The sequence below is a fragment of the Diadema antillarum genome, unplaced genomic scaffold (genome assembly GCF_040938485.1).
Source record: "Diadema antillarum isolate AM-2024a unplaced genomic scaffold, OU_Dant_1.0 seq00000333_RagTag, whole genome shotgun sequence".
In the NCBI taxonomy this organism is placed as follows: domain Eukaryota; kingdom Metazoa; phylum Echinodermata; class Echinoidea; order Diadematoida; family Diadematidae; genus Diadema; species Diadema antillarum.
In genome coordinates this window covers 84,490-105,231 of record NW_027271349.1, presented here as the reverse complement: position 1 = coordinate 105,231, position 20,742 = coordinate 84,490, and the positions used below count along the sequence as shown (strand labels likewise).

General features: G+C 39.1%; 1 protein-coding gene across 1 annotated transcript in view; it reads right to left on the bottom strand.

Moving 5' to 3' along the window:
- The window catches only part of LOC139730753 (PCI domain-containing protein 2-like), a 51,564-nt gene that overhangs the window by 25,578 nt on the left and 5,244 nt on the right, over window positions 1-20,742 (bottom strand). The window contains exons 3-7 of the mRNA XM_071641615.1: window positions 19,166-19,287; window positions 15,296-15,361; window positions 14,007-14,048; window positions 11,676-11,730; window positions 10,422-10,525 (exon numbers count right to left, since the gene is read on the bottom strand). Coding sequence (XP_071497716.1) covers window positions 10,422-10,525; window positions 11,676-11,730; window positions 14,007-14,048; window positions 15,296-15,361; window positions 19,166-19,287 — 389 coding nt within the window. The remainder of the gene's footprint in view (window positions 1-10,421; window positions 10,526-11,675; window positions 11,731-14,006; window positions 14,049-15,295; window positions 15,362-19,165; window positions 19,288-20,742) is intronic.

The window sequence follows — 20,742 nt, the reverse complement described above, 5'->3', positions numbered from 1 at the left end:
CGGGCCTGCTTCAAGTTTGCTTGTTTGTTTTATACTTTGTAGTTTTTGCCTTATTTGTTGTTGTTGGGATTTTCTAATATCTGGCATTACTGAAGGGTGTGGCAGCATGGAATTTGTCTTTTTCTTTGTTGTTTGTTGTATTGCAAGTAATACCTGTGGAACCTAATAATACACAGTTATACAGAGTATATATGTAGCACGTATATATATACATACATATATATATATACATATATATATATATACATATATATATATATATATATATATATACATATATATATATATATATATACATATATATATATATATATATATATTTTTTTTTTTTTGATTTATTGTAGTTGCTCCGCGTATTGGCAGTACTAGAAATAGCAATAATAATGTCACAATAGAGGAATGCATTAAATGCCAATTGCCTTGATTTTAATTCAAAATCCGAATTTTGAATTAAAATCAAGGCAACTGGCATTTAATGTATTCCTCTATTATGACATTATTATACATATAACATACACACAGTGTATATGGGGAGAAAAAGAGAAATAGGAAAAAAAGGTGCGAAGATTTTTAAATTTCAATTGCAAAACAGCTGTGCAAACTACTGTTGACTGTGCATCATATGGGGATAAAATCATTCAGTAACTAGTGTAAATGGACTTCAAGATAATATGAAAAATCTCGAGTTTTGACAGCAGAGACCCTCAAAAACACATGTGCCATTACATCTCGACAGTCTTGCAGCACTGATAAGAGCCAGGAATCTTATCGTGAGCAAAGGTTTGTCTCTGCTTGATGAATCTACATTGCCTGGAAATCTACAGTTATCTGCTGCCCGCATTGAATTAGAGCTGGATCGCGGTTATCAATCTGAGAATCTCGGACATGGCTCCAGGAGCGCATATGTTTTGGACTCTTGGGGCACTCGAGAGTCGTCACCACCGAAGAAGAAGTGCTTATTGATGATATAAAGGGAAATGCACAACATTCCATTCAATTTGCATTTAGTCATTTCACCTTTCTCTCTGTCCGTCCATCCGTCTGTTTGTCTGTTTGCTTGTCTGTCTGCCTGCACATATCCGTCTGTCTGTCTGTATATATATTGTCTGTCTGTTTGTGTGTAACCCATCTCCTCATATTCTCTCTAAAGGTAAAGTCCTTACTGCTGTCACGGAGGGGAAAAGTACGACATTCCATTCACTTTGGCTTTTCAAAATTGACTTATTCGTCTGTCCATTTGTGTGTTGGTCCATCTGTCTGTCTGTCTGTCTGTCTCTTTTTCTTTCCTCCATATCCTCTCTGAAGGAAGAGTTTTTAGTAATGCTACAGGAAATCTGCCAAACACTCCATTCAATTTGGCTTTGTCAACTAACTTTTTCTGTCTGTCAACTCACCCTTCTGTCTGTCTGTAGATAAGATTTGTCAACCAATTGACAGAATACTGCGCATTTTGTATAATACACTTATTTCACAGTATTTTTTTTCTTTTTTGTACATGTTGTGTGTGCAGATTTCATGGGTGGACCGATGTTGATGAAATTGACTACTGGCAAGAAATATTACTTCGATCATAACACAAATGTGTTGTATATGGTCTCCGCAGTTGGAAATTGATAAGTTTTTGTTTGAAAAGCAATAAAAACTTTCTATCATTCCATCAATGAGGCTCTCAATTGTGAATTCAACTGCTCCCAAAATTGTCTTCCAAGTTCCTTGGGATATACTGTAAGATGTATGCAGCATTTGGTCTGACCCATTTCTGAGTTTTTCATCACTGCTGGCGCCCTCTATTGTTTCTCTCTGTGATTCTCTCCTTTGTTCATAGTTTCCATAACATGTCTCCTCTATCATCAAGTTTAAAAATTGTTCTACTTTGGCTTTGTGTTTGCTCTCATGCTCTTTGGGGTGTTTCTTTTCTTTTTCATTCTTGATTTTTCTTCTTTTTTCAACTTTAAATCTTTGTGCCAATGATTCAAGCTAGTCAGAAAGATTAAGGCTGTTTGAGGATTAAGGCTGTTTGTGGATTAACTTTTTGATTGATTCAGTTGGTCACGCAGTTGAGAGAAAATCATTTATCCATGTATTTTTTTTCCTCTAGAAAACATACAAAGTACTCGAATATGATGGCTTAACTCTGTACAATGCAAATATAAAAATTAATTGATTTAAGATGCAACATATAATCTTCTTGGGTCCTAACACGGCAATAATTGGAATTGAGAAGACCGCCATGACGCAGAGTCAAACACGTTTTGACTCACACGATGCTCAACCAACAGCTCCAGCAGCCCTGGCTAGAGACACTTTCCAGGCAAAAACGTGAGTAGGCTAACGCGATTATGGACTCGCAAACGCGCCTGGACTTTGGGGAGGAAATGGACGTAACGAGAGGGAATTGCTTTGCCTATCACCAAGTGGCGTGCACACGGGGTACGTCGTCCGTGACACTCCCTACAACTTTCTTGCCAGTTATTCCCGAATATTGGCTATCTGGGTGATGCCTATCAGGCAAGTTAGGACGTTTTTTTTTTCTCTCTCCTTTTTTCGGATTTAAAACCAGTCTCAACCAGTTGAACTGGTGCGGCCTGGCCTGGCATGGTCGGCAGAAAGGCTTATATATTCCCCGTCTGACTCATTCTAAAAGAGAAAGAGGTCACGGAATCAAAATCAGATGCGAGGTAACCCAGGGCAACCAGGATTAATGACTATTTACACAAACAGAGCATGTTTCACAGCTTTCCTAGATTACCCTGCATGATAGTGCTCTTCAGATGTAGGCAAATCATGACCACGATTCTGCTCGCGAAAGCTTATCGTCGAGGAAAAGCAGAAAACTGCAGCAACAAATCATGGAGCTGACATTGCAAGGAAGGAGTCTCAGAAAAAAATCCTCACATCTGATTGGTTGGTTGTGACAGAATCCTAACACATGTACAAAGTTTAAACTTGAAACATGAATATGACTCAAAGTAATCAGATAAAAATATGATCCCGATTGGTTAATTGGAACCTAGTTAAACTAAACTGTGGGCTGTTTTCTAAACTGTAGTCAAACACTTCCTTCACTTTGCTCACCCCCCCCCCCCCCCCCCCCCCGCTTAAATACAAATAATTACACTAATTGGTGACCCACTTGTGGAAATGGTGATTAAAGTCATTCACAGTCTAAATAAGGAAGGCCTATATGATGCATTCCTCCACATGCTAGCTGACTTCATGACCGCAAATTTCCACTGAGCAACGGTTTCATCATCTGGCAATCTGACACTGAAAAATTGTTACACCTAATGCACTAATCACTACCTTTGAATTTGGCACACCAAGGCAAGTTCATTCCTAGCTTTCCAAGATGCTACCTAAATAGCAGAGGTAAGACTACGACATTAAATTTACATGTGCTCATCATTATTATCATGCTCTTAACCAAACCCTGACATACACACATCTTCAAGTCAACTTGGGTATTACGCATTGATAAGATATATAGTCTTCTGCCAACATCTTGTGAAAATCATGAGGGCAAGTTAATGAGGGCTATAGCTCTATTAAAAAAGGAAAAACACACAATTTTCATTGAAATATGGAAATAAAACTGATTGGGCTAGAAAAAAGAAAAGTTGCTCTTTAGTGAAGATGTGTATGAACACTGACAAATTTTGAGCACAACAGTTATATAAGGTAGGAACTAGTAAAAGCGATTCAACATATACACAAATAGAATTTGACAACATATGATAAATTAGGCCTGTCATGTAAATGGAAACAATGAAAATTTCAAATTGAGGTCTATTTGATGAAGACTAGCAGCTAAAGCTCAGTCATTGACCTCAGTAGGGGGAAATGAGAATGATTGAAAATGTGGATTACATGTGGTCGCTTCAGGTGTTCTAGGTTTCACCTTCCAAAGAAGCGTTCAACCTTGGTGAGGGGGGAGGGGGGAACATAAGAAGAAAGGAAAGGGGGTTAGAAGAAGAACATAAATTAACATATACGCAGCATAACACCTGACTTCAAGGCATCTCCTTATTTCTAGTCCATACAGCTTGGAAGGACGGCATGTGTGTTAAGGTACTCTGCATGCTTTATCCCCTCCTTTGCATTATCATCACTTCGGTTTTCAGATCCCCCCCCCCCCAATTTCTTTTCTGTTTTGCTATGAGTCGGTATGTGCAGCCTCTCTTCGCCGAGGAAACAACCCGCCTGCCAATCGATTTCTGGGTTAACAAAATGACAGCAAAAGTGCACGGGGATTCTCGCGGAACTGGCAAATTGCTTTAGACTGAAGTCTGCTAACGGCATTTTCCTCCTCTCCTCTTCATCAGGCATGGGTGCATGCACATGGAGTATCCCCACTTTACCATGCTCTACCTCCAACACACTTTATATCTATGTAGGTAGCAGACGTCATCCTCTTAGTATAAAAAAAGGTGAGATTTTCATGCTGTAACATGGGCTCTGTGAAATACGTCATTCATTAAAGGATCATCCAGTATATTCACGATGGAATTACCCTGCATGTTCCAAGCCGATTTTGACAAATCTGTAAAATCTGTAAAATTCAGAATGGCATTGATTGAAATCTAACTTGAAAGGAGAAAATCATTTGATTTAAAAGTTTCACATATATATCTTATATGTAAATTGGAAGTGATGACATCATCATCTCATAATTCCCCACTCAATTTATGCAAAAATTCTCACAAAATTTCTTCTTTCAAAAAAAAAAGAAAATTTCATTGAATAAAGTTGAATTCTATGTATCAAATTATTGAATTGTATTCTTGCAACAACCAAGCAGCAATGTCTTTCTAGGAAGGGGGTAGTATTTGCTTCAAAGAATGAATTTTTATCTTTCGTATCTATTGTAATCTACTAACAACCTATATAGCAATAATGCCTTGTTGTTTTTTATGTACTTGCTTGATTACTGATCAACTACATTATTTTCTTTTACAAAATTTTTCTGTATGGGGAAAATGAGAGTTAATGACATCTTTGTTGTTTCATATTTTTATGTGGTTCGACCAAACAGCACCATTCTGTGGAATATATTTTAAACTTAGAATACCATAATTTTCTCATTTCACGTGCAAAGTGGGTGATACTCCTACCATTCTGTTGGTTCAATTTGACTTCATTCCCCAACAAAAATTGAATAAATGCAATTTTATCCCCCCAGAAGCAAAAGATGATTAATTCTTTTATTATCTAGCTCAAGGATTTCTCCACTTTCAGAACCAATTAGTTTGGGAGGACCATGCCCTAAAACAATGGGCTCATTTGTGCACACAATTCAAGTTTGATGTGTGTCACATGAATTACAACAATGGGACGATAACCTAGACTGGAGCTTGGCAGGTCAACATACAAAATGTACACCATGATAACGGACAGAAAGATGACAGCTGGGAGGTTAAAGTGACACTCTGCTGTCTTTACATTCAAAGTCAAAATCCAGTACACAGAGTAAAAGCAATCATATTGAAGAATACATTAGAAAGAAATTAAAAGTAAGAAAATTTTAAGAGAATCTAATGTATCACACATTTTCATAAAAAACAATAATCTCCACCACATGCAAATGTCATCCCCTTATCAGTGTTCCAAAAGCATGCCAACAAATCTAAAAATTCTGAAATGAAATCAAGAGCAAGAAATTATACAATTTTTATAATCTTTATCTAGATTTGTAATGATTTAGCAATTATCTTATCTAAAGGCCTATGTATTACTTACATCTTTGACCAAAAATAAAAATGTATGGCATAATAACCAATTATATGGGAAAAAATGAGGCAATGACGTTATTGCTAGAAAATTCATGTCATCTGCATATTACATGACTTGGACCAGTTTTGGTAAAATTTGTGCAGTTGTTACGGTACACAACTTTCTTGTTTCTAGTTTGATCATCGTGAACTTGTTCTGTCTGCTTAACATTTACACCATCTATCCATTCAGCTTGGAAGTTCCAGGTGGAGTTTTCCTTTAACAGTCACTGGTGTATGAACTCCCTTTAAGGGTAGCAAATGGACAATCACTGGAGTGAAAACTTTCCCTATAAGGGCATCAACGTGACAATCATTGGAGTGTGAACTCCCCCTTTAAGGGTATCGACACAACAATTAATGGAGTGTGAAGTCCCCCTTTAAGGTTAACGACATTACAATCTCTGGAGTGTGAGCTTCCCCTATAAGGGTATCAACGTTACAATTAATGGAGTGCGAACTCTCCCTTTAAGGGTATCAATGTGACAACCATTGGAGTGTGAACTTCTCCTTTAAGGGTATCAACATGACAATTAATGGAGTGTAAACTCCCCCTTTAAGGATAATAACAGGAATTTCCATGGAGTGTGAACTCCCCTTTAAAGGTAACAACATGACAATCACTGGATTGTGAACTCTCCCTTTAAGGGTAACAACATGACAATCACTGGAGTGTGAACTCTCCCTTTAAGGATATCAATGTGACAATCACTGGAGTGTGAACTCTCCCTTTAAGGGTAACAACGTGACGATCACTGGAGTGTGAACTCCCAACAATGAAGGCAAGAACCTTGAATGTCCAGAGATGCTGTACATTGACTTCCTACCAATGACATGTGATAGAAGGGAATGACCTACAGTGTATATTGAACCATTCAAATGTGTTACTAGGACAGCACTTCACATTATGTACTTGCTTGCCATCCACTGTGTCAGCAAATAAGCTATTTCTACCTGGAATATATACGTTTTTTTAATGTAAAATATCAAAACAGTCACCCCCTAAAAACTTGAATAACATAATATACAGGGACTGAGGGGGAAAACAACATAGGGTATTACAAATTTAATTGCCCTGCGCGATGAAAATTCACAGTAGGGCAAGTAGAACTGAAGAGCACTTGCCCATTAGATGTCTGGGACCCGTTCCTGAATGTCCATTCAGGTAAATGGGAGAATTTTTCTCTTTTCTCTCTATCTCAAGACCAAGGCTACGATCATAAGCAAGATGTGGAACACTTCATATCAGTATCATATTGATCACAGGAAAAATAACAGCCTAAGGTCAATTACTCCAGGGAGGTGTTACAGAGATGGAGTGGCAACTCTTCGTAATTCATGCAAACACATGTTTGGGTTCAAGGCGTTACAATGGGATGTCTAGCATTCCACTACGCTTTGAAGTCATGCTCGGCACCGCTCTAGTTGCAAGACGAAGTTCGGAGACGAAGAACGCATTTCACCTTTCGTTGAATTACAAGCTTTATTTCACCGCAAAATTTTAAATGAAATACTCGAATTGATTTAGAATAGTTTAGGAAAGAATTCAATATTATCAACATGTACTTCTAGTTTCTTCGTAATTCGCAAATCGAAAAGAAATGAAAATTAGGCCCTCTTAAAAACCTAATATTTTTCTATAATGCGCACATTTCCGCATGTTAATTTTCTATCTTTTAACAAGGAAAAGTAGAAATTACGCGGTGCGTAATATATGTCCCCGCCGGAAGTAGCATTTAGTAGCAAAATGTACAATATAGGTAAAAAGATGAAGGTCAAAGGTCAAAGAAGTCAAAGGTCAAAATTCTATGTAGAAGTTTTGAAGCCCTCACCTAGTGCCATCACATAAAGCAAATGGAATCGAAATCGGGTTAGAAATGGCGAAGGAGTAGCATTTTGTAGCCAATGTACAATGGGTTTGTAGGTAAAAAAATCAAGGTCAAAGGTCAAAGAAGTCAAAGGTAAAAATTCTGTGTAGAAGTTTTGAAGCCCTCACCTAGTGCCATCACATAAAGCAAACGGAATCGAAATCGGGTTAGAAATGGCGAAGGAGTAGCATTTGGTAGCAAAATGTACAATACAGGTCAAAAATCAAGGTCAAAGGTCAAAGAAGTCAAAGGTCAAAATTCTGTGTACAAGTTTTGAAGCCCTCACCTAGTGCCATCACTTAAAGCAAACGGAATTGAAATCGGGTTACAAATGGCGAAGGAGTAGCATTTTGTAGCAAAATGTACAATATAGGTCAAAAATTAAGGTCAAAGGTCAAAGAAGTCAAAGGTCAAAATTCTGTGTACAAGTTTTGAAGCCCTCACCTAGTGCCATCACATAAAGCAAACGGAATCAAAATCGGGTTAGAAATGGCGAAGGAGTAGCATTTTGTAGGCAATGTACAATATAGGTCAAAAATCAAGGTCAAAGGTCATAGAAGTCAAAGGTCAAAATTCTGTGTACAAGTTTTGAAGCCCTCACCTAGTGCCATCATATAAAGCAAACGGAATCAAAATCGGGTTAGAAATGGCGAAGGAGTAGCATTTTGAAGCAAAATGTACAATATAGGTCAAAGGTCAAGGTCAAAGGTCACAACTGAAATTCTGTATAGAAGTTTCAAAGCTCCCATGTAGTGCTATCATATAAAGCAAACAGAATCAAAATCGGGTTAGAAATGGCGAAGGAGTAGCATTTTGAACATTTTGATCACACACGGACGCACACACGGACGGACACACGACCTTACGGTGATATACTTGTGTGTCTACCCCTTTGTTCTCCCTTTTGTTAAAATAGACACACAAGCAAAAATTTTAGCCACACAAGCCTGACGGAATAAAGGCCATCTATTGTGCACTATTGTTCTCCTAGCCACACAAGCATACTCTCGTTAGCACACACGGACGGACGGACGGACGGACACACGGACGGACACACGGACACACACACGTACGGAGCCCGTTTCATAGTCCCCTGCTCGAACTCATTCGGCGGGGACAATAAGGGATATTTTGATCTTTCAAATAAAGTACTCCGTTAAAGCGTGTTCCAGCGTGTTTTTAAACTATTTGCTGATAAAATTGTGAGTTTTACACTGCATTTTGATTCGCTGCTCCAATTCAAGGTACACAAATTCATTGTTGCCATCACATTGAAAGAGAGAGCGAATTGCAGTAGGAGCAAATATTTCTAGATGTGAGAGCGCTAGTCCCGATTATTGATGCTCTCTTTTGTCAAAGCACATGGGTAACACCTGTAGTTGAACGCATAACTTCTCGGCGGTGCCGCGCATGACTTCAAAGGAGAGCAGTAGTTGCCTCTCCTTCTCTCGCACCTCCCTGATTACTCAATGAAAAAATGAATTCATGCAGAATTCAACCATGAGAGATGTATGATGTTGATAAATTGAGGGTTGACATCAAGGGAACTTACACAAAATACAATAAATGAGTAACACACAAGGAGAACATACAATTGTTTCATCAAAGCCAAAGGAATGACAATGGATGGATCATGTGTATGTTGAGAATGAAAGAATGAAAGAATGAATGAATGAATGAATGAATGAATGAAGAATGAATGAATGAATGAATGAATGAATGAATGAAGAATGAATGAATGAATGAATGAATGTATGGATGAATGAATGAATGAATGAATGAATGAATGAATGAATGAATGGATGGATGGATGGATGGATGGATGGATGGATGGATGAATGAATGAATGTATGGATGAATGAATGAATGAATGAATGAATGAATGAATGAATGAATGGATGGATGGATGGATGGATGGATGGATGGATGGATGAATGAATGAATGTATGGATGAATGAATGAATGAATGAATGAATGAATGAATGAATGAATGGATGGATGAATGAATAAATGAATGTATAGATGTATAAATGAATAAATGAATGTATGAATGAATGAATGAATGTATGGATGAATGAATGAATGAATGTATGAATGCATGGATGAAATGAATGAATGTATAAATGTATGAATGAATGAATGAATGACTGGATGCATAATGTACTGGATAAAATGTATTTTTTAGAGAACATAATAAGAAATAAAGAGAAAGAACTGATAATGTAGGTTGGTATTTAGATCAAGTCATTGAAACTGATAGTTAGGTACACAGATAGATAGATGGATGGATAGATAGATAAATAAATGAATTTGTACATGGATAGATGGATGAATGGATAGATGGAAGAAGGTTGATACCAATGGCTAAAAGTACCTTAGAAATAGAGGGATGGTAAGAGAGAAAAAGAGAGAAAAAACAAAAACAAAAACAAAGGGAAAGGTTCGCAGAAACAGGAGAATATGAGAAAGAAAATATGGCAGAAATACATTAGATTGTCAGTGAAATGTCCAACAACATAGAGCAATATAGAACAAAACAGTAAACAGCACTTAGCTCAAACATAGCTCCAATACATTTGAACATGAACAATATATTTGAACTCAACAAAAATCTATACCACAAATGAAAAAGTGGATGCTGGAGTAGATAAATATGTAATTGCCCTTGTTTTCTCTCCCCCCCCCCCAATTCTATAAAAACCCCACAGGTGAAAGGCACAAATTAGACTCTAATTTCCCACGTCTTGCTGACACGTGAGGAGAGCAGAGAAAAACGGGGGCTCACCCGTCGGCCGCACAGGTTCGGAAACAAGCCATCATGGTATCGGCAGCTTTCTCCAGGAGCTCGCCAGGCTTACCCTTCCCTTTCTTAGCCAGCTGCGATTCGGCCTGCACAATGGGGGAGAAAAAAAAAAGAAGCAACGCACCATGATGACACGAGATGCGAGGGGGCCGGAGGGTCTTTTATTATTTTTCTTTCCACAACACTCACATCGCACCATGAAATAATTTTGATGAACTATTCAGTCACGTGTGATGAAGCATGGGGCATCAAAAGGAAAAAGAAAAGAGTCACCTATAGATGATTGATTCTAAACTTGATTAGAAAGTATGGGGCAAGAGAGGTTGATGTACGGAAAGGGTGAGGGGAGTAGGGTGAGGGATGGGGGTAAGATAGGGATGGGGGTAAGGGAGGGGTATGGGAGAGGTTGGAAAGCAGAGGTGGAAGGGGGGAAGAGAATGAGGATACGGGACAGGGGTAGGCATAGGTACAGGGCAAGAATGGGAGAGAGTGGTAGGGGAGAGTAAAATAGGAATGGTATGGGAAGAGGGGTAATAGAGAGGGGTGGGGTAAGTAGAAAACTGGAAGGAGAGAGCAGTAGAGGGTGTAGGGAATGACAGGGATAGAGCAAGGACAGGCCGGAAGCGTAGGACAGAGGGGTACCAAAGAATAAAAGAAGAGAGGTTTTGAAAGAGTGTTTAATGGACAGGGGTGGGGAGGGGGGTATAAAACAGAAGGAGAGAGCAGTAGATGAGGGGTAATGAATGGACAGGGGTGGGGGAATGGACATGGATAGCAGGAGGATAGGCATGAAGGGTTGGTGTGAGGGGTAAGGGAGGAGTAGCAAAGGGGAAGAGGGGTGAAGGAAATGGGTAAGGGATGGAATGGGGTAAGGGGAGGAAAGGGGTAAGGGAAGGAATGGGATAAGAGATGGAATTGGGTAAGGGATGAGTAGGGCGGAAGGGTTCAGGAAGAGAAGCAGGGTGAAAGATGATTTTGCATTGCACACAAATATAGTCAGCATGATGCATAATGATATGTTAAGTAAAAGGTCAAAACAAAGCAAAAATCACACACACACACACAAACACACACACACACACACATACACAAGGCCACAGAGAGAAAAAAAACAAGAAAAAGAGAGAAAAAAAAGGGAGGGAGAGTGATACAGGAAGGAAGAAAGAAAAAATTATCCCTGCTTGGGAGAACAGCTTCCTGAAAAACATGACTTCATCACTATTCTATGGTACTCACTCGATTCGCAAAGATCCGAAGGTCCACGATGACAACGTACAGAACAGGTAAAGCCCTTTGGCAATGAAGAAAAATACAAAACGTGATATTCAAACTATCCAATCTAACACGTTTGGAATGAATGTCAATAAACAGGGCTGCCACGTCAAAGAGAATCACACATTAAACATATATTCTAACATTAATCTTAAAAAAAAATCATACTGGAGAGAATAAAAATACAATAATTTAAACACCTCACCTATGCCTCACCTTTCATGTTGTTGTTGTTTTTTTCATCCTAGATGGAATATACAACAAGCCTGCTTCTCAACAATTCTTAATCCAAAACTAGAAATTGTATAGCGACTGGTATGCCTCCGCCATAATGCATGATTCTCCTAATAGGTCTATAGTACATGTGGACAATGTGTGATTACATTTTCACAAAATTGGCAAAATATTAAAATGACATGTTTGTCACAAATGTATTGAATGTTTACCTTCCTTGACCTATGTTTAATTCAAGGATGAATAGGAGAGCATATATTTGGGGATTTAAGAACTTTAACTTGACTTTGACCATTTCATAAGTTTATGCACTGAGTAATTTTCAAGGTATGGAGAAAAAGTGCAATTTCTGTATTGAACAGTAAATTGTTATCATTTTCATCTGGCCTTTGATTTATAAGAGAATCACTGTCAGGCAGAACATGCATAAATTCAGCATGTACTAAGTTTCAAGATAACTTGAGCCACTTCCGAGATATGGAGAAAGAATTAAGTTCAGCACTTTCACTTGATCTTTGACCTTTTGACCTTTGACCTTCTTGGCAAAAAAAAAAATCCCAGAGAATCTCTATTGGGTTATACATGCATACATCAAGTTTTTAAAAAAAAAGTCCTGCTGGCATTGCATAAATATAAGGAAAATAGTAAAATTTTGAAGTATTGCCCTTGACCTTTGACCCCTGACCTTTGACCCCATGAACCCTAAATTCCCTAGATAACCACTGCCAGTCAGTAGATGCATATATATACTATGTTCCATGAAGATACCTTGAACAATTTCCAAGATACAGAGGAAAAAGTGAAATTTTAACATTTTATTTGACCTTTTGACCTTTGACCTTTTGACCTCATGACCCCAAACTTTCACCAGAGAATCTTAGTTGGGTAGTACATGTATACACTCAGTTTCAAGAAAATATCTTCAGGCATTGCATAGATATGGGGGAAATAGTAAAAGTTTAAGCATTTGACCTTGACCTTTTGACCTTTGACCTTGAGCATGTGCACCCAAAAGTTGATAGGCACAACTTCACCCCCTAATACACATACATGCCAAGTTTCATTAGGATACCTCAAACGGTTTTGGTAGTTACCCTGTCCACAAAATTCATTACGGACGGACGGACGGACAACCCGAAAACATAATGCCTCCGGCACCACTTCGTGGCGGAGGCATAAAAACTTGAACATTCAACTAGAAAAACAGGAATGTGTTTTTAAGTGCATACCCACCTACTCGCTCATGTAATGTTCGACAATTTCATGATGCAAATGCAAAATCTCCTTACATCGCCCCCACCCAACCCCAACAAGCAGGCACAGTTTGTTCCATCAGTCACACTCTTCATGTCTTATTTAATTTGGCATTGCAGCAACAAACCAATGGTACATTATCTCATTTATGCATTGTTCACGCATAAAGGCAGTAAATAGTACTTGGCACAGGGGAACATTTCATGCAAATGTGAAAAAAAAAAGAAGAAAACCACACACAAATTACCCAGACAACGAAATAAATTGTCTAATGGCAAATTGATTATCCATCCCAGCAATTTGTGTTTGCCGTATTTGATATGACGGAATTAAATTTTCAAATGAATCGGATTGTGATTTGTTAAGGGCAGGTACAATCTCCTTCCTCAATTCAAAATGCAGCAGTAGAAAATGAATGCAATATAGTGATGCCATACGCCAGTGTCATTTATGATTGGTCAATGATAGCTGTAAACAGGCTATGAACATTGGATACTGTACAATGTATATATACCATATATCTAGTGCGTCTACTTTTTCGTGAATCTTTTTTAGCGAGCAGTTAGATATGCGATCATGAAGCACGGGAGTGGATGAAGAATGTACACTTGCACATCGCTTTCAAGTCAGGATAAGAGTTTTTATTTTTTTTTGTGTGTTAGTTATTTAGTTCGCAAATTAGAGCACCAATCTTGCACATTTGCGAAAATAAAAGCCCTGTGAAATCTATGGCGTATACTGTATCTATGACCAACCGCAACACTGCCAAACTGACAAAAAAAGGTTGAAACCAGATCTCTGACTTACCAATTTTCATCTTTCTGACTCTGGAAGACCTTGTTGAAGGCTCTGATTACAAACTTGATGAAGGGAAGTTAATCCATGGTAGCATTTTTTTTTCTTCCTCTCATCTTTCACATCTCATAATCAATGTCTCCTGCATTTTTTTTTGAATACTGGCAACATGTTTCAAGTAAGAGTGCTCTGAACAGAAGTTTAACTCTAAGTGAACAAGCAATATAAAAAAAATAAAATTAATTTGCTTAGTAAAGCATGGTACAGTTCCCCCTCCCCCATAAAAAAAAAAGATATATCCTTTGCATATGGTATTTTTTTTTTTTTTTAATATCTCAAAAGTCAGAAAAAAAAATAACATGATACAACTGTAGAGGAGTTTGAATAGTGTAATGCTTGAGGGCCAATAAAACATATTCATATATGTGTGCACAATCCACACATACATTTGCGTGTATGTGTCATTTGGTTTGTCTGAAAAAAATAAAAACAAAACAAAACAAAACAAAATCCTTGATCTGTGTGTGCACATGCCCGCCCATGACAGTGCCCATGACAGTGCCCATGCATATGGGTTGTGCATACACAAATAAATATACAAGTATACACAACATTGTATATGTTACTGCGTGCATCATAACATGAGGCACAAATTGGGATGTTCTATATGCATGGGAGCACAAGAAGAGCCGCAATGAAAAGTAGGTGGGTGCAAACCATGGAACACATTATGCATGCATGCTCTGATGCATGCATGTTCTGATGCACATGTATGTGCTCCTAAAAAACCTGCCATTTGCGCAAATCAGGTAAAGCATACATGTGATGCACAATGTACGTGACACACGGCGTGCGGATCCCCTCCAGTAATCATGCGAACATTTTATGCATGTGCGAGGAACAGGGAAAGGGTTTCCTACCAGCGAACACTTAGTCTGGGTTGCAGACAGCTCTAACTCCATTAGCATCTCATCCTCATCACGGATCGGTGCGGAGACAACCCCCCCCCCCACCCCCCGCCCCCACAAACTCACAAAGTGATATGTCATGCATGCCTATTTTTTTTTTCCAGGTTCAAGTTTCAAATATAATCTATGTTACTTATTTCATAATGATATCAAAACTACACTTTGCATTATCATTAAAATAAAATAAAAAAGAATCATAACAATAATAGATGGCAAATGTCTGGAAGCTAGACTAGTAGACATGTAATATACAGACACTTGTAGTATGTTCTAATGCATATGTACATGGTATGTACACATAATATTTATATAATTTGCACAGGCAAAGGATACTGGACCACAACTTTCTGCAGTGAGTATGCCTCAATGAAATCGTGGTTGGCTACACACCAGCAACACCTGTGGATGACATGACATCAATCATGATTAGGAAGAAGGAAAGACGGAACCTTGAAAAGGGTTGCCAATTTGATGACTGATTAGAACATAGCAGATTTACATTATATTACATTTGAACTGCAAGAAGGCATACCAGAGGCCTTGTTTCATACAGTTAGAATTAATTGTCTTAATGTTATCAGTCTTCAGTCATCCAAGTGTACTGAACAGAATTTTGATAAATTGTAATTCTTTATAATGTAGCCCCCCCCCCCCTCCCCACCAGAAAAGAAGAAGAAAAAAGGGAACGTTTAGAATCTAGTTGACTTAAGGCAAGAGATAACAAGAGACCCGGGGGTCACGCGCTCACCTGAGTATCGCAATTTCACCTTCCATGCATTCTTGCACACTCTTACCTGAGAACATTGGAAACTTAGGTCTGCATATAAGGATCCCCCCCCCCCCCCTAAACTCCAGGGTGGAGGGGGGCAAGGCAGCCCTGGATCTGCAATGAACAAACTTGGAACTATAAAAGTCATCAGTGTACAAACTCATGGTATTAACTTTGCTTTATCATTTCTGGTTCTAGAGTAGAAGATTTTAAATATTCCTTAATGTGAGGGGGGGGGGGGTGGGCCCCCTAGGGGCCCCCCAAGAGGGACATGGTGCCCATTTGAAGGAATTGAGATTCTATCCCCCTAGGGACGCTACCTGCTAAGTTTGGTCAAAATTCATCATGAGGTTTTCAAAAAGAAGATGAACATGTACAATTCAGGCCCCATCAAAGGACCCATCCCCATCCCCTCTCCTGGGTCCTAAGGGGGGGGGGGGCACCCCTGATTCTGCCAATCCCATGAACAAACTTGAAACTACAGTCATCAATGTACTAACTCATAGTATTATCTTAGCCCTATCACTTCTGGTTCTAGAGAAGATTTTTAAAGATTCCTTAATTTTAGGGGGTTTGGGCCCCCTGGGGACCCCCAGGTGGGCTATGGTGCCCATTTGAACAAGTTGAGATCCTATCCCCCTCAGGATGCTAGCTACCAAGTTTGGTTAAAATCAGACATGGAAATCTCAAAATGAAGATGAAAATTTACAATTTAGGCCCCATTAGGACCCCTCCCCACCCCCCTCCCCTGGGTCTCAAGGGGGGGGGGGGGGGCACCCCTGATTCCCCCATGAACAAACTTGAAACTACAGTCATCAATGTACTAACTCATAGTATTAACTAAGCCCTGTCACTTCTGGTTCTAGAGAAGAAGATTTTTAAAGATTCCTTAATTTTAGGGGGTTTGGGCCCCCCTGGGGCCCCCCAGGTGGGCCATGGCGCCCATTTGAACAAATTGAGATCCTATCCCCCTAGGGATGCTACCTGCCAAGTTTGGTGAAAATCGGTCATGGGGTTCTCAAGAAGAAGATGAAAATGTAAAAAGTTTATGGACGACGGACGACGCACGACGGATGCCGGACGAAGAGCGATCGCAACAGCTCACTTGAGCCTTCGGCTCAGGTGAGCTAATAAATACTGCCACACAAAGAGTCAAGTTTGAAGCACTGATGAAAATGGCAGTAGACCACAGTCATTAGGCTGACTTTACCCTTTAACCACACAGCCCTACCTGGTTCACGTACATCCAATATCAAACTCTACTTGTATATAGTGCCCTGATCATTGTCACTGTCTTTGTTTATGCTGCATAAATTACTTGATGAAGATTAAGATAAGATTAAGATGATGATGATGATGATGATGATGATGATGAGAATAATAATAACAAGAGACCCGCGGGTCTAGCGCTCACCTGAGTATCGCAAGTTCACCTTTCACGCAGTCACTAATCTAAATTATTCACAGCTCTACCAAAATTTGACCAGGCACTCTCAAGTAGAAGATGAAAATGTACAATAAGGGCCCACTTTTTTAAAGATTCCTTAATTTGGGGGGATTGGGGCCCCCTGGGGCCCTCTGGGTGGGGCATGGTGCTCATTTTGATAAATTGTGATCCTGATCCCCTAGGGATGCTACTTGCCAAGTTTGACGAAAATCCATCATGAGGTTTTCAGGAAGAAGAAGATGAAAATGTACAATTTAGGCCCCCATTTGGACCTTCCCAACCACCCCCTCCCCGAGGGGCACCCCTGGATCTCCTATGAACAAACTTGAAACTACAGTCATTAATGTACTCACTCATAGTATTATCTTAGCTCTATAACTTCTGATACTAGAGAAGATTTTAAAAGATTCCTTCATTTTTGGGGTGTGGGCCCCCCGGGGGCCCCCTGGGTGGGGCATGGTGCCCATTTTAACAAATTGAGATCCTAACCCCTTAGGGATGCTACCTGCCAAGTTTGGTGAAAATGGGTCATGGGGTTCTCAAGAAGATAAAAATGTACAATTTAGGCCCCATTAGGATCCCTTCTCACCCCCCTCCCCTGGGTCCCAAGGGGGGCACCCCTGATTCTGCCATGAACAAACTTGAAACTACAGTCATTAATGTACAAACTCATAGTATTAACGTAGCTCTATCACTTATGGTTCTAGAGAAGAAGATTTTTACAGATTCCTTAATTTTGGGGGGTTTGGGCCCCCTGGGGCCCCCTGGGTGGGGCATGGTGCCCATTTTAACAAATTGAGTTCCTAACCCCCTAGGGATGCTAGCTGCCAAGTTTGGTGAAAATGGGTCATGGGATTCTTAAGAAGAAGATGAAAATGTACAATTTAGGCCCCATTAGAACCCCTTCCCACCCCCCTCCCCTGGGTCCCAAGGGGGGCACCCCTGATTCTGCCATGAACAAACTTGAAACTACAGTCATCAATGTACTAACTCATAGTATTAACTTAGCTCTATCACTTCTGGTTCTAGAGAAGAAGATTTTTACAGATTCCTTAATTTTTGGGGGTTTGGGCCCCCCTGGGGGCCCCCTGGGTGGGGCATGGTGCCCATTTTAACAAATTGAGTTCCTAACCCCCTAGGGATGCTACCTGCCAAGTTTGATGAAAATCGGTCTTGGGGTTTTCAAGAAGAAGATGAAAATGTAAAAAGTTTACGCACGACGCACGACGGACGACGGACGACGGACGACGCACGACGGACGCCGGACGAAGGGCGATCGCAATAGCTCACTTGAGCCTTTGGCTCAGGTGAGCTAATAATAGTAGTAGTAATAATACTAACAATAATAATAATAACAACAATAACAATAACAATAATAATAACAATAATAATAATAATAATTATAATAATAATAATAATAATAATAATGATAATAATAATAATAATAATGATGTTAAACCAGAAATGTTCACATTCATTTTAATTTCATGAATTTCGCGCAGCCAAAAATTGTGTAAAATGCACGCAATATGTCATTCTACACTACATCATATACAAATTGTACACACACGCATTGCATGCAAGTGACAATTTGTGAAAATTTAATGCCACAAAAAAGACCGATAGGTTCAATTCGCGAAAATTTCATGGCGTGAAAATATCTTGCTGTACAGTAAGAATGATAATGATTATAACGATAGTGATAATTAATGATGAAAATAATAACAAGATTACTGCTTATGATACAATGACACAGCATTCACCACTAAAGTGCATAGGGTTGGTGAGGGCAGACTTAACCAAAGTAAAAACATTTATTACCAATTGTGAGATACCTCAGGCACAGATCAAATTCAACCCATTTTTGTAACACCATAATTCCGTTGACTGAAGACTATTGTGATAATGTCAATGACAATGATAACCATTACTGGTAATAGAAACATTCATTATAAAGATCATTATCAGCATTCTCATCCTGGCTTACCTGAGATGGGCAGCCACCATTTCGTCGTAGGGGGGAATGAACCACTGCTCACACTCCCCCTCCGGACTCTCCAGGTGTAGTCTGGGATTGGCGATGTGAGGATGCTTAAAGCTCAGGTTATCCTACACCGACGTAAGCAAGGTCGTAATCATAAACTCATGTAAGCCACTCAAAAAGAAAAAACAACAGAGAAAAAAAAAATCCCCCCTCCCCGAAATGTCATGGGGCTGATAGGATATCTTGCATAATCAGAATTAGTTCACTTTTCAGTGGCTATTAAAGCAAGATATACCTTGTGATGAGTAAAGTGAATTGCTGCTCTGTAATCAGCTTTAAAGGGACTGTACAGTACTGGTTGAGGTAGGGATTCATGTTTTGAACATTCCTAAGTGAGATAATGAAAAGCCTCTTATGAAATATGAAAGAGCATGTAATTTTAAGAAGGATTCAACGTTTATTTGATGAAAATTGGTTTTCAAATGGCTGAGATATCCAAAAAAGTGCTAATAATAAAAGGGGACATGCCCCAACTTTATTAGTATGTCTTTGTTTCACCTTGTTTTTGGATATCTCAGAAATTTCAAAACCGATTTTCATCGAATAAACTTTTGATACCCCATAGAACTGCATGCTCTTTGACATCTCATAGAGTGGTTTCTGAATATCTCACAAAATGTTAAAAGCTAAATCTTCACCTCGACCAGAACTGTACACACCCTTTAACTCTATAAGCCTGGGGGGGGGGGGGGGGGGGGGGGGCACTCAAACATTGAGTTAATTTCTTGTTTCTTTGAAAGTTGCGCACATGTATTCTTCCTGTCCCCTTTCTTTCTCTCTTTCTCTTTCTTTCTCTCTCTCTCTCTCTCTCTCGCTTTATCTATCTACAGAGGCTCTCCACTTTTATGAAATGTATGCTTGTTATATATATATTTTTGTATCATAAATGTGATTTGTTACAGCAGGGCTCCCTTGGAAAGCAGGCCTTGCGGCTTGAAAGGGACTACCCTGCTATCATAAAGAAGACATTAAAGGACAAGTTCACCTTCATGAACATAAGGATTGAGAGAATGTAGCAATATTAGTAGAACACATCAGTGAAAGTTTGAGGAAAATCAGACAATCCGTTCAAAAGTTAAGAATTTTTGAAGTTTTTGTGCAGTAACCGCTGGATGAGAAGACTACTGCAGTGTATGAATAACTTAGATGTCACATGCGTACAACAATATAAGGAAAATATAAAGAGAATTTCACAAAATTCCATCTTTTGAAAAAAGTACACATTCCCCTGACTCGTTACCGACAAATGTTATGGGTAATATTATTCCCCTTGCCTTTAGAAAGAGGCAAGTCAAGTGCTCTTTTATTATGCGAAAAAAGTGAAAATATGTTGAATTTTCTTTTACATTTTCTTTATACTGTTGTACGCATAAGACTCATAAGCTGTAGTAGTCTCCTCATCCAGCGGTTCCAACTCAAAGATTTTAAAAATTCATAACTTTTGCATCGATTGTCCAATTTTCCTCAAACTTTCACTGATGTGTTCTACTATTATTGTTGCATTCTCTCAATCTTTATGT